The sequence below is a fragment of the Heterodontus francisci genome, chromosome 5, assembly GCF_036365525.1.
Source record: "Heterodontus francisci isolate sHetFra1 chromosome 5, sHetFra1.hap1, whole genome shotgun sequence".
NCBI classification, from domain to species: Eukaryota; Metazoa; Chordata; class Chondrichthyes; order Heterodontiformes; family Heterodontidae; genus Heterodontus; species Heterodontus francisci.
In genome coordinates, this window is record NC_090375.1 from 57,709,788 (window position 1) to 57,732,956 (window position 23,169).

The 23,169-nt window shown below is 45.4% G+C and overlaps 1 protein-coding gene across 1 annotated transcript in view; it reads left to right on the forward strand.

The window, feature by feature from the left end:
- Positions 1-23,169, forward strand: part of tmie (transmembrane inner ear) — a 186,725-nt gene that overhangs the window by 48,271 nt on the left and 115,285 nt on the right. The window contains exon 2 of the mRNA XM_068030808.1: positions 20,509-20,623. Coding sequence (XP_067886909.1) covers positions 20,509-20,623 — 115 coding nt within the window. The remainder of the gene's footprint in view (positions 1-20,508; positions 20,624-23,169) is intronic.

Here is a 23,169-nt window from a genome sequence, read left to right on the forward strand (position 1 = left end):
GCAGGTGGTGAGGGAACCAACAAGAGGGGAAAACATACTTGACCTCGTCCTCACCAATCTGCCTGCCACAGATGCAACTGTCCATGACAGTATTGGTAGGAGTGACCACCGCATAGTCCTTGTGGAGATGAAGTCCCGCCTTCACATTGAGAATACACTCCATCGTGTTGTGTGGCACTATCACCATGCTAAATGGGATAGATTTCACACAGATCTAGCAATGCAAAACTGGGCATCCATGAGGCGCTGTGGGCTATCAGCAGCAGCAGAATTCTACTCAACCGCAATCTGTAACCTCATGGCTCGGCATATCTCCCACTCTACCATTATCATCAAGCCAGGAGACCAACCCTGGTTCAATGAAGAGTGCAGGAGGGCATGCCAGGAGCAGCACCAGGCATACCTCAAAATGAGGTGTCAACCTGGTGAAGCTACAACACAGGACTATCTGCGTGCCAAACTGCGTAAGCAGCATGCGATAGACAGAGCTAAGCCATCCCATAACCAATGGATCAGATCTAACCTCTGCAGTCCTGCCACATCCAGCCGTGAATGGTAGTGGACAATTAAACAACTAACTGCTGGAGGTGGCTCCACAAATATCCCCATCCTCAATGATGGGGGAGCCCAGCACATCAGTGCGAAAGATAAGGCTGAAGCATTTGCAACACTTTTCAGCCAGAAGTGCCGAGTTGATGATCCATCTCGGCCTCCTCCTGAAGTCCCCAGCATCACAGATGCCAGACTTCAGCCAATTCGATTTATTCCGCGTGATATCAAGAAATGACTGAAGGCACTGGATAAGTCCAACCCGGCCAATTACTGCCCCATCAGCCTACTCTCAATCGTCAGTAAAGTGATGGAAGGTCTCATCAACATTGCCATCAAGCGGCACTTGCTTAGCAATAACCTGCTCAGTGACGCTCAGTTTGGGTTCCGCCAGGACCACTCAGCTCCTGACCTCATTACAACCTTGGTTCAAACATGGACAAAAGAGCTGAACTCAAGAGGTGAGGTGAGAGTGATTGCCCTTGACATCAAGGCAGCATTTGACTAGGTATGGCTTCAAGGAACCCTAGCAAAACTGAAGTCAATGGGAATCAGGGGGAAACCCTCCGCTGGCTGGAGTCACACCTAGCGCGATGGAAGATGGTTGTGGTTGTTTGAGGTCAATCATCTGAGCTCCAGAACATCACTGCAGGAGTACCTCAGGGTAGTGTCCTGGGCCCAACCATCTTCAGCTGCTTCATCAATGACCTTCCTTCAATCATAAGGTCAGAAGTGGGGATGTTCGCTGATGATTGCACAATGTTCAGCACCATTCGTGACTCAAAGGACAAAGAACAAAGAACAGTATGGCACAGGAACAGGCCATTCGGCCCTCCAAGCCTGCGCCGATCTTGATGCCTGCCTAAACTAACACCTTCTGCACTTCCGGGGCCCATATCCCCAGATTCCTCAGATACTGAAGCAGTCCGTGTAGAAATGCAACAAGACCTGGACAATATCCAGGCTTGGGCTGATAAGTGGCAAGTAACATTCGCGCCACACAAGTGCCAGACAATGACCATCTCCAACAAGAGAGAATCTAACCATCTCCCCTTGACATTCAACAGGATTACCATTGCTGAATCCCCCACTATCAACATCCTAGGGGCTACCATTGTCCAGAAACTGAACTGGAGTAGCCATATAAATACTGTGGCTACAAGAGCAGATCAGACACTAGGAATCCTGAGGTGAGTAACTCACCTCCTGACTCCCCAACGCCTGTCCACTATCTACAAGGCACAAGTCAGGAGTGTGATGGAATACTCTCCACTTGCCTGGATGGGTGCAGCTCCAACAACACGCAAGAAGCTCGACACCATCCAGAACAAAGCAGCCTGCTTGATTGGTACCCCATCTACAAATATTCACTCCCTTTACCACCGACGCACAGTGGCAGCAGTGTGTACCATCTACAAGATGCACTGCAGCTATGCACCAAGGCTCCTGAGACAGCACCTTCCAAACCCGTGCCCTCTACAAAGTAGAAGGACAAGGGCAGCAAATGCATGGGAACACCACCACCTGAAAGTTCCCCTCCAAGTCACACACCATCCTGACTTGGAACTATATCACCGTTCCTTCACTGTCGCTGGGTCAAAATCCTGGAACTCCCTTCCTAACAGCACTGTGGGTATACCTACCCCAAATGGACTGCAGCAGTTCAAGAAGGCAGCTCACCACCACCTTCTCAAGGGCAATTAGGGATGGGCAATAAATGCTGGCCTAGCTAGTGACGCCCAAATCCCACGAATGAATAAAAAAAAGATAAATTTTTAATGCCTTTATCTTTCTGAAATTGTATCACCGGCCCTCTATCTAAGACAAAATTGTAATACGGCACCCCATACGAAATGGTTGGACACCCCTGCTCCAAACCTTTAACCTTGTGTTTTAAAACAACCTTGCAGCTAGTTTATTTTAAAGCAGATGTATAAATGCTTGTGTTATGTAAACTCATTTTAAAATGGCAAAAATTGTTTGGGGAATATCTCAGTTTCTACTCTCTGGCACACATTGCTTTCACTTCGGACACAAACTCAGTGACCTGTTGAAAATTGCTGGACTTTTACTTTGATAAATGTTGCAATTCCATGGCTATCCATTTGGAATCACGTTGTTCCAGAACATGTATTGAGGGGAAATCAGGCAAGAAAATCCAAGGAATCTCCAAAGCTTAGCACTGTAAGTTCCTCATGAATACAAGTATACATGTGTAATGCGACTGAGTGATATTGGCAAAAACAGGATGCTGCTGACTCATATACGACAGTAAATACAATGTAACAGATAGCTTTAATAAACCTTAGTCGATGATGGACTGTCTATGACTCCTTAACAAAATCCATGCTGCATTTGCAGTTTTAAAAACTGTCAGGAAAGACATAGTAAAAATTTGTCATGTTTCAATGACCATGTTAGAAACTATCATTGACTGATTTTTTATTTGCTGTGAATTGGATTAAAGGACAAGTTTTACAAGTATGTTAGAGATCAGTAACTGCAATGTGCATCACTTACTATCCAGTTTGAGGCCAGATAACCTGAGTGGCCAATATCATTTGAAAGTTGTTTGTATCATATAACATTATGCTAAAAGTGCACCTTTACTAACAGATACGAGATTTGGCTTGGGCATAAATTGATTAATCTTACAGATGCAGTGACTAAACATTTTGTCACTGAATAATACATGCAATAACAACCACTCAACATTTTGCAGAAAAGCTTTTTGTTAATAATTATCTTGTCAGAACTGAATTGGAATTGACAGTGATAGACTGAGATACAGACCTAAGTGAATTTAAGAGAATCACTTTATTGGAGCAACTAAAGGACCCTCTTTATTTGTAATTGTGTTTATCTAATTTTGCCACTAGCTTTGGAGAGCAAATGGCATTTTGTCGATGAGAGATTATTTGGTTTCTGTATTTTAGAATCCAAGACCTAGTTTAACAGTTTGTCAAGATGAATAAATTAGTCTTGGCTACCTACCATTAATCTCTTTGTCTCTTTCTGTCCCACTCTGCTTTTCTGTTTTACATGACTCTTCTGAATTACTATCTGCTCCATCCTGTAAAATTCTCCCGATTTGGAGATCACTGCCCTTTTATTGGCTGCCGTGCCTTCAGACATATTACAAGTAGGTGGAGAAGGTGCACAAACATTGATCATCATGGGTTAAAATGTCTTGTGACAATAGCACTGGGCGAAATGGAATGGTCCATCTTCTTATTGCTGATTTTTCTACTGCCTCACCTCAATAAGCACAATAACAATCCTTTCCTTGGGTTTCATTTATTAGATGAATTTGCGCTCCTAACATAGTGTGAATCCACAGACGTTATCTGAGAAGGTCCATCTACCAACCTGTGACATGGTGTAGGATCGCTCTATTCTGTCAATAAAAGTAATTCGCATTGGCATTGCATACCTTTTTGCTTGCTAGCTCGCTAGCAGTTGTGCTGCTCTCTATTGATGCTGTGTATGCTTCGCTACTGGGGAGGTGGTATAGTGGTGTTGTCACTGGATGAGTAACCCAGAGACCCAAGGTATTGTTCTGGGGACATGGGTTCAAATCCCACCACAGTAGAAGGTGGAATTTGAATTCAATTAATAAATCTGGAAATAAAAAACTTGTCTAATGATGGCCATGAAACCATTGGGTTGGGAAACCATTCCTATTGGATTGAAGGGTTATGGAGAATGAGCAGAAAGTGGAGGTGAGGCCGAGATGAGATCAGCCATGATCGTATTGAAAGGCACAGCAGGCTCGAGGAGCTGAATTGCCTACTCCTGCTCCTAGTTCTTATTGTGGATTGTTATAAAAACCCATCTGGTTCACTAATGTCCTTTAGGGAAGGAAATCTGCTGTACATTCCTGGTCTGACCTACATGTGACTCCAGATCCACAGCAATGTGATTGACTCTTAAATGGCCTAGCAGCCACTCAGTTGTATCTAACTGCTATGAAGTCAATAAAAAAGAATGAAACCGGACGGAACACCAGGCATCGACCGAGGCATCGGAAATGACAATGGCAACCTGAGCCCGATCAACCCTGCAATATCCTCCTTACTAACATCTGGGGGCTTGTTCCAAAGTTGGGAGAGTTGTCCCACCGACTAGTCAAGCAACAGCCTGACATAGTCATACTCCCAGAATCATACCTTACAGGCAATGTCCCAGACACTGCCATCACCATCCCCGGGTATGTCCTATCCCACCGGCAGGACAGACCCACCAGAGGTGGTGGCACAGTGGTATACAGTTGGGAAGGAGTTGCCCTGGGAGTCCTCAACATTGATTCTGGACCCCATGAAGTCACATGGCATCAAGTCAAACATGGGCAAGGAAACCTCCTGCTGATTACCACCTACCGCCCTCTATCAGCTGATGAGTCAGTACTCCTCCATGTTGAACATCACTTGCAGAAAACACTGAGGATGGCAAGGGCACAGAATGTACTCTGGGTGGGGTACTTCAATGCCCATCACCAAGAGTGGTTCGGTAGCACCACTACTGGCTGAGTCCTAAAGGACATAGCTGCTAGTCTGGGTATGCGGCAGGTAGTGAGGGAACCAACAAGAGCGAAAAACATACTTGACCTCGTCCTCACCAATCTGCCTGCCGCAGATGCTCATGTCCATGACAGTATTTGCAGGAGTGACCACCACACAGTCCTTGTGGAGACGAAAACCCGTCTTCACATTGAGGATACCCTCCATCGTGTTGTGTGGCACTACCACCGTGCTAAATGGGATAGATTTCTAACAAATCTAACAATGCAAAACTGGGCATCTAGGAGGCGCTCTGGGCCATTAGCAGCAGCAAAATTGGACTCAACCACAATCTGTAACCTCATGGCCTGGCATATTACCAACTCTATCGTTACTATCAAGCCAGGAGACCAACCCTAGCTCAATAATTAGTGCAGAAGGGCATTCCAGGAGCAGCCCCAGGCATACCTCAAAATGAGGTGTCAACCTGGTGAAGCTACAACACAGGACTATCTGCGTGCCAAGCTGCGTAAGCAGCATGCGACAGACAGAGCAAAGTGATTCCATAACTGACAGATCAGATCTAAGCTCTGCAGTTCTGCCAGATCCAGCCGTGAATGGTAGTGGACAATTAAACAACTAACTGGAGGAGGTGGCTCCATAAATATCCCCATCCTCAATGATTGTGGAGCCCAGCACATCAGTGTGAAAGATAAGGCCGAAGCATTTGCAACAATCTTCAGCCAGAAATGCCGAGTTGATGATTTATCTCGGCCTCCTCCTGAAGTCCCCAGCATCATAGATGCCAGACTTCAGCCAATTTGATTCACTCCGCGTGATATCAGAAATGACTGAAGGCACTGGATACTGCAAAATCTATGGGCCCTGACAATATTCCGGCAATAGTACTGAAGACCTGTGCTCCAGTACAGTTACAACACTGGCACCTACTGGCAATGTGGAAAATTGCCAGGTATGTCCTGTACACAAAAAGCAGGACAAGTCCAATCCGGCCAATTACCGCCCCATCAGTCTACTCTCAATCATCAGTAAAGTGGAAAGTGTCATCGAGCTATCAAGTGGCACTTGCTTAGCAATAACTGGTTCAGTTTGAGTTCTGCCAGGGCCACTCAGCTCCTGACCTCATTACAGCCTTGGTTCAAACATGGACAAAGGAGCTGAACTCAAGAGGTGAGGTGAGAGTGACTGCCCTTAACAGCATGGTAGCATTTGACTGAGTATGGCCTCAAGGAGCCCTAGCAAAACTGAAGTCAATGGGAATCAGGGGGAAAACTCTCCGCTGGTTGGAGTCATACCTAGCGCAAAGGAAGATGGTTGTGGTTATTGGAGGTCAATCAATTGAGCTCCAGGACATCACTGCAGGAGTTCGTCAGGGTAGTGCCCGAGTCCCAACCATCTTCAGCTGCTTCATCAATGACCTTCCTTCAATTTTACGGTCAGAAGTGGGGATGTGCGTTGATGATTGCACAATGTTCAGCACCATTTGCAACTCCTCAGATACTGAAGCAGTCTGTGTAGAAATGCAGCAAGACCTGGACAATATCCAGGCTTGGGCTGATAAGTGGCAAGTAACATTTACACCACACAAGTGCTAGGCAATGACCATCTCCAACAAGAGAGAATCTAACCATCTCCTCTTGACGTTCAATGGCATTACCATCGCTGAATCCCCCTTTGTAGAAATGAGCAGAACGGCATGGCACTATGCTTGATGGGAAATATAGCCAAGTTGGGAATAGTAGCTTTGCTGAGCTTTGATGAAATGATTTAAAGCTTGAGAAACTGCAATGAAATAGTTAAAAGTAAAGGCTGAGAGTGTGAGATCGTATAAACTTACAGACACTGGTAATTGCAAGGACATCGGTTCTTTTATGGCCTGATTGTGTGACTCCCTGTGGTTTGAAACAAATGGACTCCTGTGAAACATGCTGTCCATCCCTGTGTGAGTGATGATAAGGAATATAGGGCCCCTCGTATATGATAGGACTACTGCTTGGTGTTACTGCAGGCTGCAACTTGATAAAGATAACAGGATCACAGGACTCATGACAATTGTGGGAAGCGAAACCAGAATGTTGTTTCTCATACCTCTGCTTTTGCTAATTATCTTGCTTGTCTGTTTTCTTTTATCTTGCTGATGCAAAACAATATTATGTTAGTAACAAGTATGTATTGAGAATAGAGGGTATTGTTAACCTCAGTAACAAATGTACTCCACGTTATCACCTGGTTGAAATTTAAATTGTACCGCACTGATTGGTTAAACAAGGGGGTGTAACATGAATCTTAATGTATAAACAGTAGTATCTGTATCACAAACAACACTTACTCTGGTGGACCCGACAGACTCTGGGATGGAGTCAGTGTCGTTGCATTAGAGTAAGTCAGCCGGCTAAATGCGCAAATAAAGTAATTGATTTTACCTACACATCCGACTCGGTATATTTACTGAACCAGACTGAAGGCAAAAATAACTCAGATTCACACTATCAACACCCTAGGGGTTACCATTGACCAGAAACTGAACTGGAGTAGCCATATAAATACCGTGGCTGCAAGAGCAGGTCAGAACCTAGGTATCCTGTGGTGAGTAACTCACCTTCTGACTCCCCAGAACCTGTCCACCATCTACAAGGCACAAGTCAGGAGTGTGATGGAATACTCTCCACTTACCTGGATGGGTGCAGCTCCAACAACACTCAAGAAGCTCGACACCTTCCGGGACAAAGCAGTCTGCTTGATTGGCACTCCATCCACAAACATTCACTCCCTCCACCGTAGATGCACAGTGGCAACAGTGTGTACCATCTACAAGATGCACTGCAGCAATGCACCAATGCTTCTTAGACAGCACCTTCCAAACCTGCGACCTCTTCCAACTAGAAGGACAAGGGCAGAAAATGCATGGGAACACCACCACCTGCAAGTTCCCCTCCATCATTGCCTCCCAGCCACACACCACCTCAACGTGTGCATATATCTTCATTGTCACTGAGTCCAAATCCTGGAATTCGTGACCTAGCACATTGACTATAGCAATTCAAGAAGGCAACTCACTATCATCTTCTCAAGGTTAACTAGAATGGGCAATAAATGCTAGCCTTGCGAGTGATACCCACATTCTAGAGAGTGATAAATGAATAAAAGATAAAATCTCAATGTATTGAAATTTCAATAGTGAAATAAATAGAGCAGGAAGCATCTCAAGCCAAATTCAAATCAATTATTCAGCCTGGCTCAAATCACCATAACAATAATTTGCTCTTTCCTTAAGTGCTCTGGTTCAGATTCTCATCCAGCAGCGACCAGCTAAAAGCATCTTTTAATAATATTCTGTGTGCTTTGATTGGCAGTTCTACCACAACTTCTTTTATTCAGGTTTATACTTTAGAAATTCAAAGATTTCGTACTTATGATTCAATTTTCCAAATATTTAAATATATACCTTATTGCATTCAATGTTTGAAGAACTGTCAAATTCTCTAAGTTCTTGTGTCATTATCCACAATTGCTCCTGTATTTTTCAAGGCAGAGCTGCATACTGATAGCAGAGGAAGTAAGAGGAAAGATGGAAGGAGATAGAGAGCAAAGGAAAGACTAATAGAAAGACAGTAAACGGAATCAGAGACAAGAAGGAAACAGAAATTAAGAGAGCAGGAAAGAGAGGGAGACAGAAAAGAGAGGTCAACAGAGAGACAGAGAGTGAATAACAAGCAACGAGAAAAAGCAAGTGAGAGAGACAGGCAAAGGGGAGAAAAATAGAGAGAGACAAAAACAGCATTTGTGTTCCCAGCAGCATAGAATCATAACATCCTGTCCCAAATCAGTGGCAAGACCCTTCAGCGACGTCAAATACATATCAAGGATTATGTTACAGAAATCAGGATAAAAAGGTCTGTACATTATGCCTGAATAAACACTCAAGAGGGTGTGGTATTGTAATTGCTATTTTTATTTCAAACTCTCTGGAACATTCCCTTTAAATACAACAAACATTATTGTAAAGTAAGTGATAGCAAATCAGCTGTCTATTTTATATCACTCCTGATTTTCATTACCATTGACATTCTGATTCGCTATCACCTGTTTAACATGATGCACAAAGTCATGATCTACCCCAATATTGCTACAGCATTTCTGATCCCATTAGGGGGAACTTTCGTGTAATATTAACTTTACGCAAGTACAATGCACATCCTGGACATCCACGCCTGAATATATGTGCCATGCAAGCCCCCGCCTGCCAAGAATGAGAGACATTAATTTCACCACGTGGACATTAAATTTTAAAATTGTTGCTGGGAAGAAAAGAAGGCTTATTACAAGGGGTTGCCGTACCCCTGACTGGAAAGATATTTGCATAGTAACAGATAGTGCTTGGAAAGGACAAAGGGGCCACTCCCTACTCCAATTTAATCCACAATGGACTTTTGATTACCAGACATTGCAGGTGGAGAGGCTAGCATTCCAGGTTAACTGCTAAAATGGCCAAATACACAAACAGACGTGGTCAGACCAGTTTAGTCACATGACTAACTGGCTGTTGGGTTATTTTGAATTTGAACTTGCCATACAGTTTTAAAATTCAGTAAGCTGTTTGTTCCTGGACTGGAAAAGACCTCTCTCCTGTCTGCTCATCTCTTTCTCACCAGCTTTGGAAACCATTGAAGACGCAGGAACCCCAAGAGAGAAAAGTCTCCTATGGCAAGCAAGGTTTAAGAAGAATATTGGGCCCCAACGAAAAGCAAGAATTACCTACAAAAGGACTACAGTGAGCTCGAAGCACAGTAACAAGAAACTCTTCTGATATTGCCTCAAACCTCTCTACTTTATTTTTTCTTCTGCTCTTTTCTGTCTCTATTTACATGTGCGTATCGCGTATGTATGCTAGCATGGGGCGCGCTATGCATCCGTAGGCTTTAACCAAATTAGAGTTTAAGTTTAAGTTTTAATATATTTCGCTTTTCTTCTTTAAACCTAAGAAAGCCTGTTTGTGCACATTTCTTTGCCTTATAATTTGAAATTGGTGAACAAGGATTCACCATGGGGGGAGCTCAAAACACAATGTATTTAAAATTAAATCCTGTTATGATAAGACCAGGCGAAGGCTGAGAGGGAGCCCTAGACACCTTTCTTACCTGATAGTAACAGAAATTTGGGTGCTAGCATCTGGAATTTTACCCACAAACGACAAAAATTGGAAGTAGGAAGCCAAATTGTTCCCAATCAAAAAAGCAAAAAAATCAATACAGGTTTTCTTGTGGTTGTGTGTGATTGAATGCTAACATGTCTGCAACTGAAGCGAGTAGCTCTCCAAGCCAGGGTGAAGTAACTTGGGATAAGTTAAAAGCACTGTCTATGGAGGAGCTGAGAGAAATGGCTGAGCAGCGTGGGACCACTGTATGTGACAAGGGTAGGAAATCTGAATTCCTACGGCTAGTGGCCCACCATTTTTCCCTTGAATCTGAAGAAGCAGAAGCAATGTTAGAAGCAGAATCCAACAGGGTAGTGTTTGCAAAGATACAATTGGAACAGAGGAAACGTGAATTAGAAGAAAGAGAAAAAGAGAGAGCGAGGCAGGAGAGGGAGAAAGAGAGACCCTTCCAGAAGGAACGTGAAGAAACAGAAAGACAGGAAGGGAAAGAGAGAGAGAGGAGAGAGAGAGAGAAAGAATATTCCAGAAAGAATCCAAAGAGAGAGAGCTGAAGCAGCTTGAGATATCTAGGCGGCAACAGGGTAACCCGAGTGAAAGCATGGCCAATATGGAGGAGCATAATTCAGGGCTGGGTGCAAGATAGCTAAAACTCGCTCAATTAATTCCAAACTTCAATGAGGAAGATATGGAAGTGTTTTTTCTGTCTTTTGAGAAACTGGCAAGGCAGCTAAAATGGCCAGCTGAGACCTGGTCTCTTTTAATATAAAGCAAGCTAACTGGAAAAGTCCATGAGGTTATTCCTTGTTACCAGATGAGAGGTCATCAAATTACGAACGGACCAAAAATGATATCCTTGGGGCATATGAATTAGTACCCAAAGCATATCGCCATAAGTTTAGAACCCTCAAAAAGCAAGCTAATCAAACTTATTTGGAGTTTGAAAGAATTAAGCAGCTGGCTTTTGACCAGTGGCTGAGGGCTCTTAAAATACAGCTCAGCTATGAGACTCTCAGAGAAGTAATCCTGTTAGAGGAATTTAAAAACTCTCTCCCATTCTCAATAAAGACCCATGTAGCAGAGCAGTGGGTTCAGGGAGCCCGGCAAGCGGTCGTTCTGGCCATGAGTTTGCTTTAATTTATGAGTCGGTTTCCCGGGAAGAAACTTTCCTAATCACCCCCACAAATCCGTAAAGGACAAAGGATGGGAAGGTAATCTCCGCCCAGGCATTCCTGGGAGAGAAAGGAAATCAGGAGACACAGGGGGCCTCCTCCAGCCAAAAAGGAAGGTGCTGTGAGCAAGAGTGAGACCCGGAGACCTGGGTGCTTCCATTGTAATAAAGCAGGACATTTAAAAGCTGACTGCTGGAAACTAAAGGGGAAAGCGGTCGGGTTAATCAGGGCACACCTGCTCAGTGAAGACTGGGACCTGATGCAAAGCACAGCAGAACAAGCTGTGGTTTTAACTGCAGTAAGAGTGCAACCTGGGAAGCTTACTACGGCCAGTGCAGGAAAAGTTAATAGGATTCCTGAAGGTTATCAGGGTTTTGTGTCTGAAGGGAAAGTAACCCCATACCCCTCGAGTGGGGTAAGCAAGCCCATAGTAATTCGCAGGGATACAGGGGCCACTGGATCCCTTTTACTGAGAAAAGGCCTGACCTTTCCCCCAGAGAGTGCAGTGAACACCAAAATGGTGGTGAATGGTATTGGAGGGCACTGTATGCTTGTACCTGTACACCGGGCGCACCTGGAGTGCAACCTAGTTTCGGGACTGGTGACCGTAGGGATTGTCCCTCATATGGCTGTGGACGGTGTTGACCTGTTCCTAGGTAATGATCTGGCGGGGTTGAAGGTGGTAGACTGCAGGAGGTCAGAGAGACAGGGCAGTGGCAGGAGATGGCCCCTGCAGTGTCCCTGAATGTGTAGTGGATCAGGCTATGATCAAACCAGCTCCCCCAGAGGAGACTGCATTGGCACTGCAGGCAAATGGCCATGAGGTCTGCCGATCCAAGATTTTCTCTGGAAAGTTAGGACACCCAGGGAATGAATTAAATGAATTTTCCCTCAGTGACCCTCAGCAAGCCGATCCAGTATTGCGAGAGTTAACACAGGCTGTCCAATCTGAAAGTGAAGCAGAGGGAATCCCTGACTGCTCCTATTTAAAGAATGAGATACTGATGAGGAAATGGAGTTCTCCTCACAGACCTGAGAACTAGGACAACAACAAGAAATGCTGGATTCACTCAGCAGGTCTGGCAGCATCTGTGGAAAGAGAAGCAGAGTTAACGTTTCGGGTCAGTGACCCTTCTTCGGAACTAGGAGTTGGCTGTAGTTCACCAGTTGGTGGAGCCACAGAGGTACCGGGGAGAAATATTAAGAAGGGTCCAGGAGACTACACTGGCAGTACATGACGGTATACGAAAGACCAAAGCCCGCATAAAACAGCAGTTTGACTGGCCAAAACCCCACAAAGATGTGGTGGAGTACTGCAAGAGTTGCCACATGTGCCAGATTGAGGGGAAACCCCAACCTACAGTGAAACCTGCACCCCTAAGTCCTGTACTGGTGTTAGGTGGACCCTCCAGCAGAGATCTGGTGAACTGTAAGGGACCCCTGCCAAGAACCAAAGGGGACAGCCAGGCACACGGCTGGCAAAAGTTTAGATAGAGAAGGGGAAAAGAATGACATAGAGGGAAGTCCGGGAGGAATCCCAGATGAAAAACTCTACTGTCCGGTCAGCCTATCCTGAAATATGTGAAAGGTTAGACCCCACATCCTCCTATGTAAATGTAGACTTTAGAAGCACCCCACCAGAGCTGCTAACAGCATTTACAGGAACCTGCAGAGACAACAAGAGACCTCTAGGGGAAACAGAAACCGGGAGGGTGATGCCTCACCTAGTCGAACTGCCACAGGAGAGTGTAGTCAAATCTGCACACATGCCTGCAGTACGGAGTGTCCCAGAGAACAAAGGAGAGATTAATAAAGAATCTTTCCCCCACAGTCAGAGAAAAAGGGAACCACCCATCCCCTGAAGTCAAAAGTCTTTGCATGACTCAGAGGGTTCTCAATAGACCCACTCACTCCTAACTGTCGTGGTAAAAAACATTACCTCAACAGGAACAAAACCCTAGGCAGTCATGGCAATGGGCAAACCGAAGAACAGCTTTTCCAAAGAACCACATGGCTACTGGGATGCCAAAAACAAATAAAAAAGAAGTTAAAGCAGCACTGGCACCCAGAAAAGACAATTTTAAGCAGCTTTCAGAGTTATGAATGAATGGAAATGAATGAGCGAAATGCATGGTTTTTCTTTCTGTATCTTATATTTCTCTCAAATCTTTTTATAAAATGCACCGTTTCTTTTTAAATCACATTTCATTCCCCTGGGTGTGGAGGTGTCATGCAGGCCCCCACCTGCCAAGAATGAGAGACATTAATTTCACCACATGGACATTAAATTTTAAAATTGTTGCTGGGAAGAAAAGAAGGCCTTTTACAAGGGGTTGCCAAGTCTCTGACTGGAAAGGCATTTGCATAGTAACAGACAGTGCTTGGAAAGGAAAAAGGGGCCACTCCCTACTCCAATTTAATCCACAATGGACTTTTGATTACCAGACTTTGAAGGTGGAAAGGCTAGCTTTCCAGGTTAATTGCTAAGATGGCTGAATAGACAAACAGGCGTGGTGAGACCAGTTTAGTCACATGACTAACTGGCTGTTGGGTTATTTTGAATTTGAACTTGCCACAGAGTTTTAAGACTCAGAAAGCTGTTTGCTCCTGGACTGGAGAAGACCTCTCTCCTGTCTGCTCCTCTCTTTCTCACCAGCTTTGGAATCCATTGAAGTCACAGGAACCCCAAGAGAGAAAAGTCTCCTACAGTGAACGAGGTTTAAGAAGAATATCGGGCCCCAACGAAAAGCAAGAATTACCTACAAAAGGACTACAGTGAGCTCGAAGCACAGTAATAAGAAACTCTTCTGATATTGCTTCAAACCTCTCTATTTTTTCTTCTGCTCTTTTCTGTCTCTATTTACATGCGCGTATCGCATATGCATGCTTGCGTGGGGCGTGAATTAGAGTTTAAGGTTTAATAAATTTCACTTTTCTTCTTTAAACCTCAGAAGGCCTGTTTGTGCTCATTTCTTTGCCTTATAATTGGAAAATGGTGAACAAGGATTCACCAAGGGGGAGCTCAAAACACAGTGTGTTTAAAAATGAAATCCTGTTACAATAAGACCAGGTGAAGGTTGAAAGAGACCCTTAGACACCTTTCTCACTGGTCGTGACATGTGCTACCACTGAGTGAAGCTCTGTTCTGGGCTTCGCAAGGTCTACAGTTTGTGCTTTCCACCACCCATTTGGTTCACCAAATCTCTGTTGCGAAATGCTGCTCCAGTTTGTTCGCAGTGTGTAGGCCCATAGGCCCAATTATTGGTCTCAAATCTCAATGAGGTGAGGCTCCCACACAGTAAGTTGCGTAGACAGGAGCAGAAAGTTACAAAGGTGCAAATATCATTTTGATATATATATTAATAAGCTGGACTTGGGTATAAAGGGCATAATTTCAAAATTTGCAGATGACATGAAACTCAGAAATGCAGTAAACATAAAGGTCATGTGTCACCTTTGGCATGTTTCCGGCAGTTCCTGCAGCCATACCGGTACCAAACGTTGTGCTCTGCACTCCTTTGGACCCCACCAGAAAGGTCGAGAGGGGGGTTTTGATGACTGGGCAACTCTCAACCTCCATACATTCGCCCAGGCATGCGCCATGGAGAGGTCACTCCATAGTTGCCTCACAGCGACGGAAACAACACGGAAGGCATTAGTTACGGGTTATAAGTCCAGATAAATTGGCATAGAAACTGGGCGCCACGGGTTGCCTTTGTCGGTGGGAGAGGTCATCGCACCTCACTGGACAGCTACCGCCCGCCTCAAACCGGGCAGCCCCCGGTCAATAAGGTTCAGTCCCGCCACAGTCTACCTGCTTCAATGGGTGCTTGGAGCTCAGGGTCATTGCCCGAAAGGTGGACTGAAACACCACACCAAACAACATGAAAAAAGGAAAGAAGGTACCAGCCCTTTGCTTTGCAAGCTGGAACGTCAGAACTATGTGTCCTGGCCTGTCGGAAGACCTTACACAAATCAACGATTCTCGGAAGACCGCCATCATTAACAACGAGCTCAGTAGACTCAATGTAGACATTGCAGCACTTCAGGAGACACGCCTCCCCGCGAGTGGATCTCGAGCAGAGCAAGACTACACCCTCTTCTGGCAGGGCAGGGATCCTGAAGAACCAAGACAGCATGGAGTGGGCTTCGCCACCAGAAACTCCTTGCTCAGCATGATAGAGCCTCCCTCAAATGGCTTGGAACGCATACTGTCCATCCGACTGCTCACCACCTCTGGTCCAGTACACCTACTCAGCATCTATGCTCCAACACTCTGCTCCTCACCTGAAGCTAAAGATCAGTTCTACGAGGAACTCCATAACATCATTAGGAGCATCCCCAACACCAAACACCTATTCCTGCTGGGGGACTTTAATGCCAGGGTTGGGGCCGACCATGACTCATGGCCCTCCTGCCTTGGGCGCTATGGCGTTGGAAGGATGAATGAGAACGGGCAGAGACTGCTTGAGTTGTGTACCTATCATAACCTCTGCAACACCAACTCGTTCTTTCACACTAAACCCTGTCACCAGGTTTCATGGAGGCACCCAAGATCGCGTCGTCGGCATCAGCTAGACCTCATTGTCACAAGGCGAGCCGCCTTAAACAGTGTTCAAATCACACGCAGCTTCCACAGTGCGGACTGCGACACCGACCACTCCCTGGTGTGCAGCAAGGTTAGACTCAGACCAAGTCATTCCAAGCAGAAGGGCCACCCGCGCATCAACACGAGCAGAATTTCTCACCCTCAGCTGTTGCAAAAATTTCTAAATTCACTTGTAACAGCCCTTCAAAACACTCCCACAGGGGATGCTGAGACCAAGTGGGCCCACATCAGAGACGCCATCTATGAGTCAGCTTTGACCACCTATGGCAAAAGTGCGAAGAGAAATGCAGACTGGTTTCAATCTCATAATGAAGGGCTGGAACCTGTCATAGCCACTAAGCGCATTGCACTGTTGAACTACAAGAAAGCCCCCAGCGAGTTAACATCCATAGCACTTAAAGCAGCCAGAAGCACTGCACAAAGAACAGCCAGGTGCTGCGCAAATGACTACTGGCAACACCTATGCAGTCATATTCAGCTGGCCTCAGACACCGGACACATCAGAGGAATGTATGATGGCATTAAGAGAGCTCTTGGGCCAACCATCAAGAAGATCGCCCCCCCTCAAATCTAAATCAGGGGACATAATCACTGACCAACGCAAACAAATGGACCGCTGGGTTGAGCACTACCTAGAACTGTACTCCAGGGAGAATGTTGTCACTGAGACCGCCCTCAATGCAGCCCAGCCTCTAGCAGTCGTGGATGAGCTGGACATACAGCCAACCAAATCGGAACTCAGTGATGCCATTGATTCTCTAGCCAGCGGAAAAGCCCCTGGGAAGGACAGCATTACCCCTGAAATAATCAAGAGTGCCAAGCCTGCTATACTCTCAGCACTATATGAACTGCTATGCCTGTGCTGGGACGAGGGAGCAGTACCTCAGGACATGCGCGATGCCAATATCATCACCCTCTATAAAAACAAAGGTGACCGCGGTGACTGCAACAACTACCGTGGAATCTCCCTGCTCAGCATAGTGGGGAAAGTCTTTGCTCGAGTCGCTCGAAGCAGGCTCCAGAAGCTGGCCGAGCGCGTCTACCCTGAGGCACAGTGTGGCTTTCGTGCATAGAGATCTACCGTTGACATGCTGTTCTCCCTTCGTCAGATACAGGAGAAATGCCGCGAACAACAGATGCCCCTCTACATTGCTTTCATTGATCTCACCAAAGCCTTTGACCTCGTCAGTCGACGTGACCTCGTCAGTCGACGTGGTCTCTTCAGACTACTAGAAAAGATTGGATGTCCACCAAAGCTACTAAGTATCATCACCTCATTCCATGACAATATGAAAGGCACAATTCAACATGGTGGCTCCTCATTAGACCCCTTTCCTATCCTGAGCGGCGTGAAACAGGGCTGTGTTCTCGCACCCACACTTTTTGGGATTTTCTTCTCCCTGCTGCTTTCACATGCGTTCAAGTCCTCTGAAGAAGGAATTTTCCTCCACACAAGATCAGGGGGCAGGTTGTTCAACCTTGCCCGTCGAAGAGCGAAGTCCAAAGTACAGAAGGTCCTCATCAGGGAACTCCTCTTTGCTGACGATGCTGCTTTAACATCTCACACTGAAGAGTGCCTGCAGAGTCTCATCGACAGGTTTGCGGCTGCCTGCAATGAATTTGGCCGAACCATCAGCCTCAAGAAAACGAACATCATGGGGCAGGACGTCAGAAATGCTCCATCCATCAATTTTGGTGACCACGCTCTAAAAGTGGTTCAAGAGTTCACCTACCTAGGCTCAACTATCACCAGTAACCTGTCTCTAGATGCAGAAATCAACAAGCGCATGGGAAAGGCTTCCACTGCTATGTCCAGACTGGCCAAGAGAGTGTGGGAAAATGGCGCACTGACACGGAACACAAAAGTCCGAGTGTATCAAGCCTGTGTCCTCAGTACCTTGCTCTATGGCAGCGAGGCCTGGACAACGTATGTCAGCCAAGAGCGACGTCTCAATTCATTCCATCTTCGCTGCCTCCGTAGAATACTTGGCATCAGGTGGCAGGACCGTATCTCCAACACAGAAGTCCTCAAGGCGGCCAACATCCCCAGTTTATACACACTACTGAGTCAGCGGTGCTTGAGATGGCTTGGCCATCTGAGCCGCATGGAAGATGGCAGGATCCCCAAAGACACATTGTACAGCGAGCTCACAATTGGTATCAGACCCACCGGCCGTCCATGTCTCCGCTTTACAGGCATCTGCAAATGCGACATGAAGTCCTGTGACATTGATCACAAGTCGTGGGAGTCAGTTGCCAGCGTTCGCCAGAGCTGGCGGGCAGCCATAAAGGCGGGGCTAAAGTGTGGCGAGTCAAAGAGACTTAGCAGTTGGCAGGAAAAAAGACAGAGGCGCAAGGGGAGAGCCAACTGTGTAACAGCCCCGACAAACAAATTTTTCTGCAGCACCTGTGGAAGAGCCTGTCACTCTAGAATTTGCCTTTATAGCCACTCCAGGCGCTGCTGCACACACCACTGACCACCTCCAGGCGCTTATCCATTGTCTCTCGAGATAAGGAGGCCAAAGAATGAGGAGGATCGTAATGAGCTTCAGGAGGACATGGACAGACTGGTGAAATGGGCACAATGGCAACAGTATAACTTATATTTACATGGTGCACTTAATGTAGAGAAACATCCCATCACGAGGCACTTAACAAGAGTGATATCAATAATAATATTTTTGACACCGAGCCACAGAAGGGGATATCAGGACAAAAGTTTGGTCAAAGAGGTAGGTTTTAAGAATCATCGTAAAGGAGATAAAAATTAGTACAAAGCAGTGTGATGTGATAAATTTTGGGAGGAAGACAATGGTACAATTTTAAAGGGGGTGCAGGAATAGAGAGACCTGGGGCTTTATACACAGATCTTTGAACATAGCAGGACAAGTTGAGATGGCTGTTTTAAAAGCATATGGGATCCTTGACTTTACCAATCGAGAAATAGAGTACAATAGGGAAGTTATGCCAAACCTTTATAAATTACTGGTTCAGCCCCAGCAGGAGTATTGTGCTCAATTCTGATCATCACTCTTTAGGAATGATGACAAGGCCTTGGAGAAGGTGCAGAAGAGATTTACTAGAATGATACCAGGGATGAAAGACTTCAGTTATATGGAGACACTAATGAAGCTGTGTTGTTCTCCTTAAAGCAGAGAAAGTTAAAAGGAGATTTGACTGAATTGTTCAGAATCGTAAAGCATTTTAATAAAATAAATAAAGAGAGACTGTTTCCAGTGTCAGAAGATCGATAACTAGAGGATGCAAATTTTATGTGATTGGCAAAAAAACTCCATAGGACACATGAGGAAACATTTTGTTACACAATGAGTTGTTGTGATCTGGAATACACTACCTGAAGGGTGGTGGAAGCAGATTCAATAGTAACTTTCAAAAGAGAATTGGATAAATAATTGAAGGGAAAAAAAAATTATGGGGCGATGGAAAAAGAGAAGGGGAGTGGGACGAGCAGGATAGCTCTGGAAAAGAGATAGCACAGGCACAATGGGTTGAATGGCCTTCTTCTGTGCTGTATCATTCTCTGATTCTGTGATCTTCTATAGAGATGAAATGAGTGGGCAAAACTATGGCACATAAAGTTCAATGTGGGGAAGTGTGAGGTCATCCACTTTGGACCTGAGAAAAACAAATCAGGATATGTTTTTATTGGGGACAGAGTAGGAGCTGTGGAGAATCAAAAGGAATTGTGTGTCCATGTACATAAAATCTAAAATTTAGTGCATAGGTACAAAAAGTAATCATAAAGAATAATGGAATATTGGCCTTTATCTCAATGGGGCTGGAATACAAATGGGAGGAAGCTATTCTTCAGTTTTACAGAGCCTTGAAAAGACCCAATCTGAAATACTGCACTCAGTTTTGAACATTGAATCACAGGAAGGATCTATTGGCCTTGGATTGCAGACAGCATAGATTCACTGGAATGATACCAGGGTTTAACGGTTAAATTGTGAGGCAGATTGCATAAATTTGACTTTTATTCATCAGTTTAGATGGTTGAGAGATGATCTAATCGAGGTCTTTAACATGATAAAGGGATTAATAGTGCTGACATAGGAAAATTATTTCATTTGGTGGGAGAATCCAGAACAAGGGGCATAATCTTAAAATTGGAGCGAAGCCATTCAGGAGTGAAATCTGGAAGCACTTTTCACAATAATTGTAGTAGAAATCTGGAGCTCGTTCTCACAAAAAGCTGTGGATGCTGGGACAACTGAAATTAGCAATACTTAAATCAAAAGAGTTTTATTAGATAAGAGTATCAAGGGATAAAGTGGGTAAATGGAATTGAGGTACAGATCAGCTATCATCTAATTGTATGGCATAATAGGCTCATAGGGTTGAATAATCTACTCTTGTTCCTATATTCCCAGAAAATTTGCACCATATCGTATTAAGTGAATGTAGTTGTAGAAGTTCTACGTAGTGTGCTATAACATGCTTTAAAAGCTGCGAAAGGGTCAGTCACATTCTTTTTTTTCCTAGTCCACAACAATTCCTCCAAAAAAACCGGACCCTGTGACATCGGAAACTGTAGTTTTCTGGGGACTGCGACTATGGCAGGTGATCGGTGTCTTCTCCATATTCGTCTTAGCCGTGAGTAAGTCATTGTAACCAATTAGTACTTGTTCTTATTGGTACTCAGAAATGTGGCCCAGGGGCTAGCTGTGACCTGCCTTTCTTTTAGCTATGGGTTATTTACTGAGGTGGGAGTCAATGCAGGTGCCTTTCCATTTCCTGCTCTCCAGAAAATGAGGAAATGGGAGACAGTTTTCATCATGAGTGAAAGGGCCTATAAAAGTTGGACTATTGAATAAATCTATTGGCCCTATAGATTTCCCTCTTCATGCGGGGAAATGTTGGCTTTTATGTGGCAACTGCTCCATAGTTGCTTGATTGAGGTCACTGAAGACTCAGCTGTGGGCTTGTGCCCCATCACGAGACAGTATGCTGTGTTTACCATTCTTGAAGTTGATTCTTAAGTAAGACAGTGATTAGGATTCTGGTAACATTCTTCTAGAGATCGAGTCCCTCTTCCTGAACTTTCCTGTACTTTGATAGTCACTTATAATGTTCAAAGTTCAGTGCACTGTTACAAGATATACCCAGACAGATACAGGTATAGCACTCCATCTTTGAAATTATAGCTAAATTGCTGGGGGGAATTAATTCAGTAGTATTGATTTACAGGACTTTCAGAAGGCACATGATAAGGTTCCTTATGCGAGGTTTTGGAGAAGATAAAGGATCAATTAAGTTTATAATGCACTCATTAATTTGGTTAGAAACTGGCTTGGCAATAGAAAATAGAAGATGATAAATTTTAAAGTCCTTATCTACGAGGGAAAAAGAAAGACTTGCATTTGGATGCCCTGTTGACCCTGCAAAGTCCTCCTTACTAACATCTGGGGGCTTGTGCCAAAGTTGGGAGAGCTGTCCCACAGACTAGTCAAGCAACAGCCTGACATAGTCATACTCACGGAATCATACCCAACAGACAATGTCCCAGACACTGCCATCACCATCCCCGGGTATGTTCTGTCCCACCGGCAGGACAGACCCACCAGAGGTGATGGCACAGTGGTATACAGTTGGGAGGGAGTTGCCTTGGAGACCTTAACATCGACTCTGGACACCATGAAGTCTCAAGGCATCAGATCAAACATGGACATGGAAATCTCCTGCTGATTACCACCTACTGCCCTCGCTCAGCTGATGAGTCAGTACTCCTCCATGTTGAACAGCACTTCGAGGAAGCACTGAGGGTGGCGAGGGCACAAAATGTACTCTGGGTGGTGGGCCTCAATGTCCATCACCAAGAGTGGCTCGGTATCACCACTACTGAACGAGCTGGCTGAGTCCTAAAGGACATATCTGCTAGACTGGGTATGCGACAAGTGGTGAGGGAACCAACAAGAGGGGAAAACATACTTGATCTCATCCTCACCAATCTGCCTGCCGCAGATGCATCTGTCCATGATAGTATTGATAGGAGTGACAACCGCATAGTCCTTGTGGAGACGAAGTCCCGCCTTCACATTGAGGATACCCTCTAGCGTGTTGTGTGGCACTACCACCGTGCTAAATGGGATAGATTTCGAACAGATCTAGCAATGCAAAACTGGGCATCCAGGAGGTGCTGTGGGCCATCAGCAGCAGCAAAATTGTACTCAACCACAATCTGTAACCGCATGGCCAGGCATATTCCCCACTCTACCATTACCATCAAGCCAGGAGACCAACCCTGGTTCAATGAAGAGTGCAGGAGGGCATGCCAGGGGCAGCACCAGGCATACCTCAAAATGAGGTGTCAATCTGGTGAAGCTACAACACAGGACTATCTGCGTGCCAAGCTGCGTAAGCAGCATGCGATAGACAGAGCTAAGCGATCCCATAACCATCTGATCAGATCTAAGCTCTGCAGTCCTGCCACATCCAGCCGTGAATGGTGGTGGACAATTAAACAAGTAACTGGAGGAGGTGGCTCCACAATTATCCCCATCCTCAATGATGGGGGAGCCCAGCACATCAGTGCAAAAGATAAAGCTGAAGCATTTGCAACAATCTTCAGCCAGAAGTGCCGAGTCAATGATCCATCTCGGCCTCCTCCTGAAGTTCCCAGCATCACAGATGCCAGACTTCAGCCAATTCGATTCACTTCGCGTGATTTCAAGAAATGACTGAAGGCACTGGATATTGCAAAAGCTATGGGCCCTGACAATATTCCGGCAATAGTACTGAAGACCTGTGCTCCAGAACTTGCAGCGCCCCTAGCCAAGCTGTTCGAGTACAGCTACAACACTGGCACCTAGCCTGCAATGTGGGAAATTGCCCAGGTATGTCCTGTACAGAAAAAGCAGGACAATTACTGCCCCATCAGCCTACTCTCAATCATCAGTAAAGTGATGGAAGGTGTCATCAACAGCACCATCAAGCAGCACTTGCTTAGCAATAACCTGGTCGGTGACGCTCAGTTTGGGTTCCGCCAGGGCCACACAGCTCCTGACCTCATTACAGTCGTGGCTCAAACATGGACAAAAGAGCTGAACTCAAGAGGTGAGGTGAGAGTGACTGCCCTTGACATCAAGACAGCATTTGACCGAGCATGGCATCAAGGAGCCCTCGCAAAACTGAGGTCAATGGGAA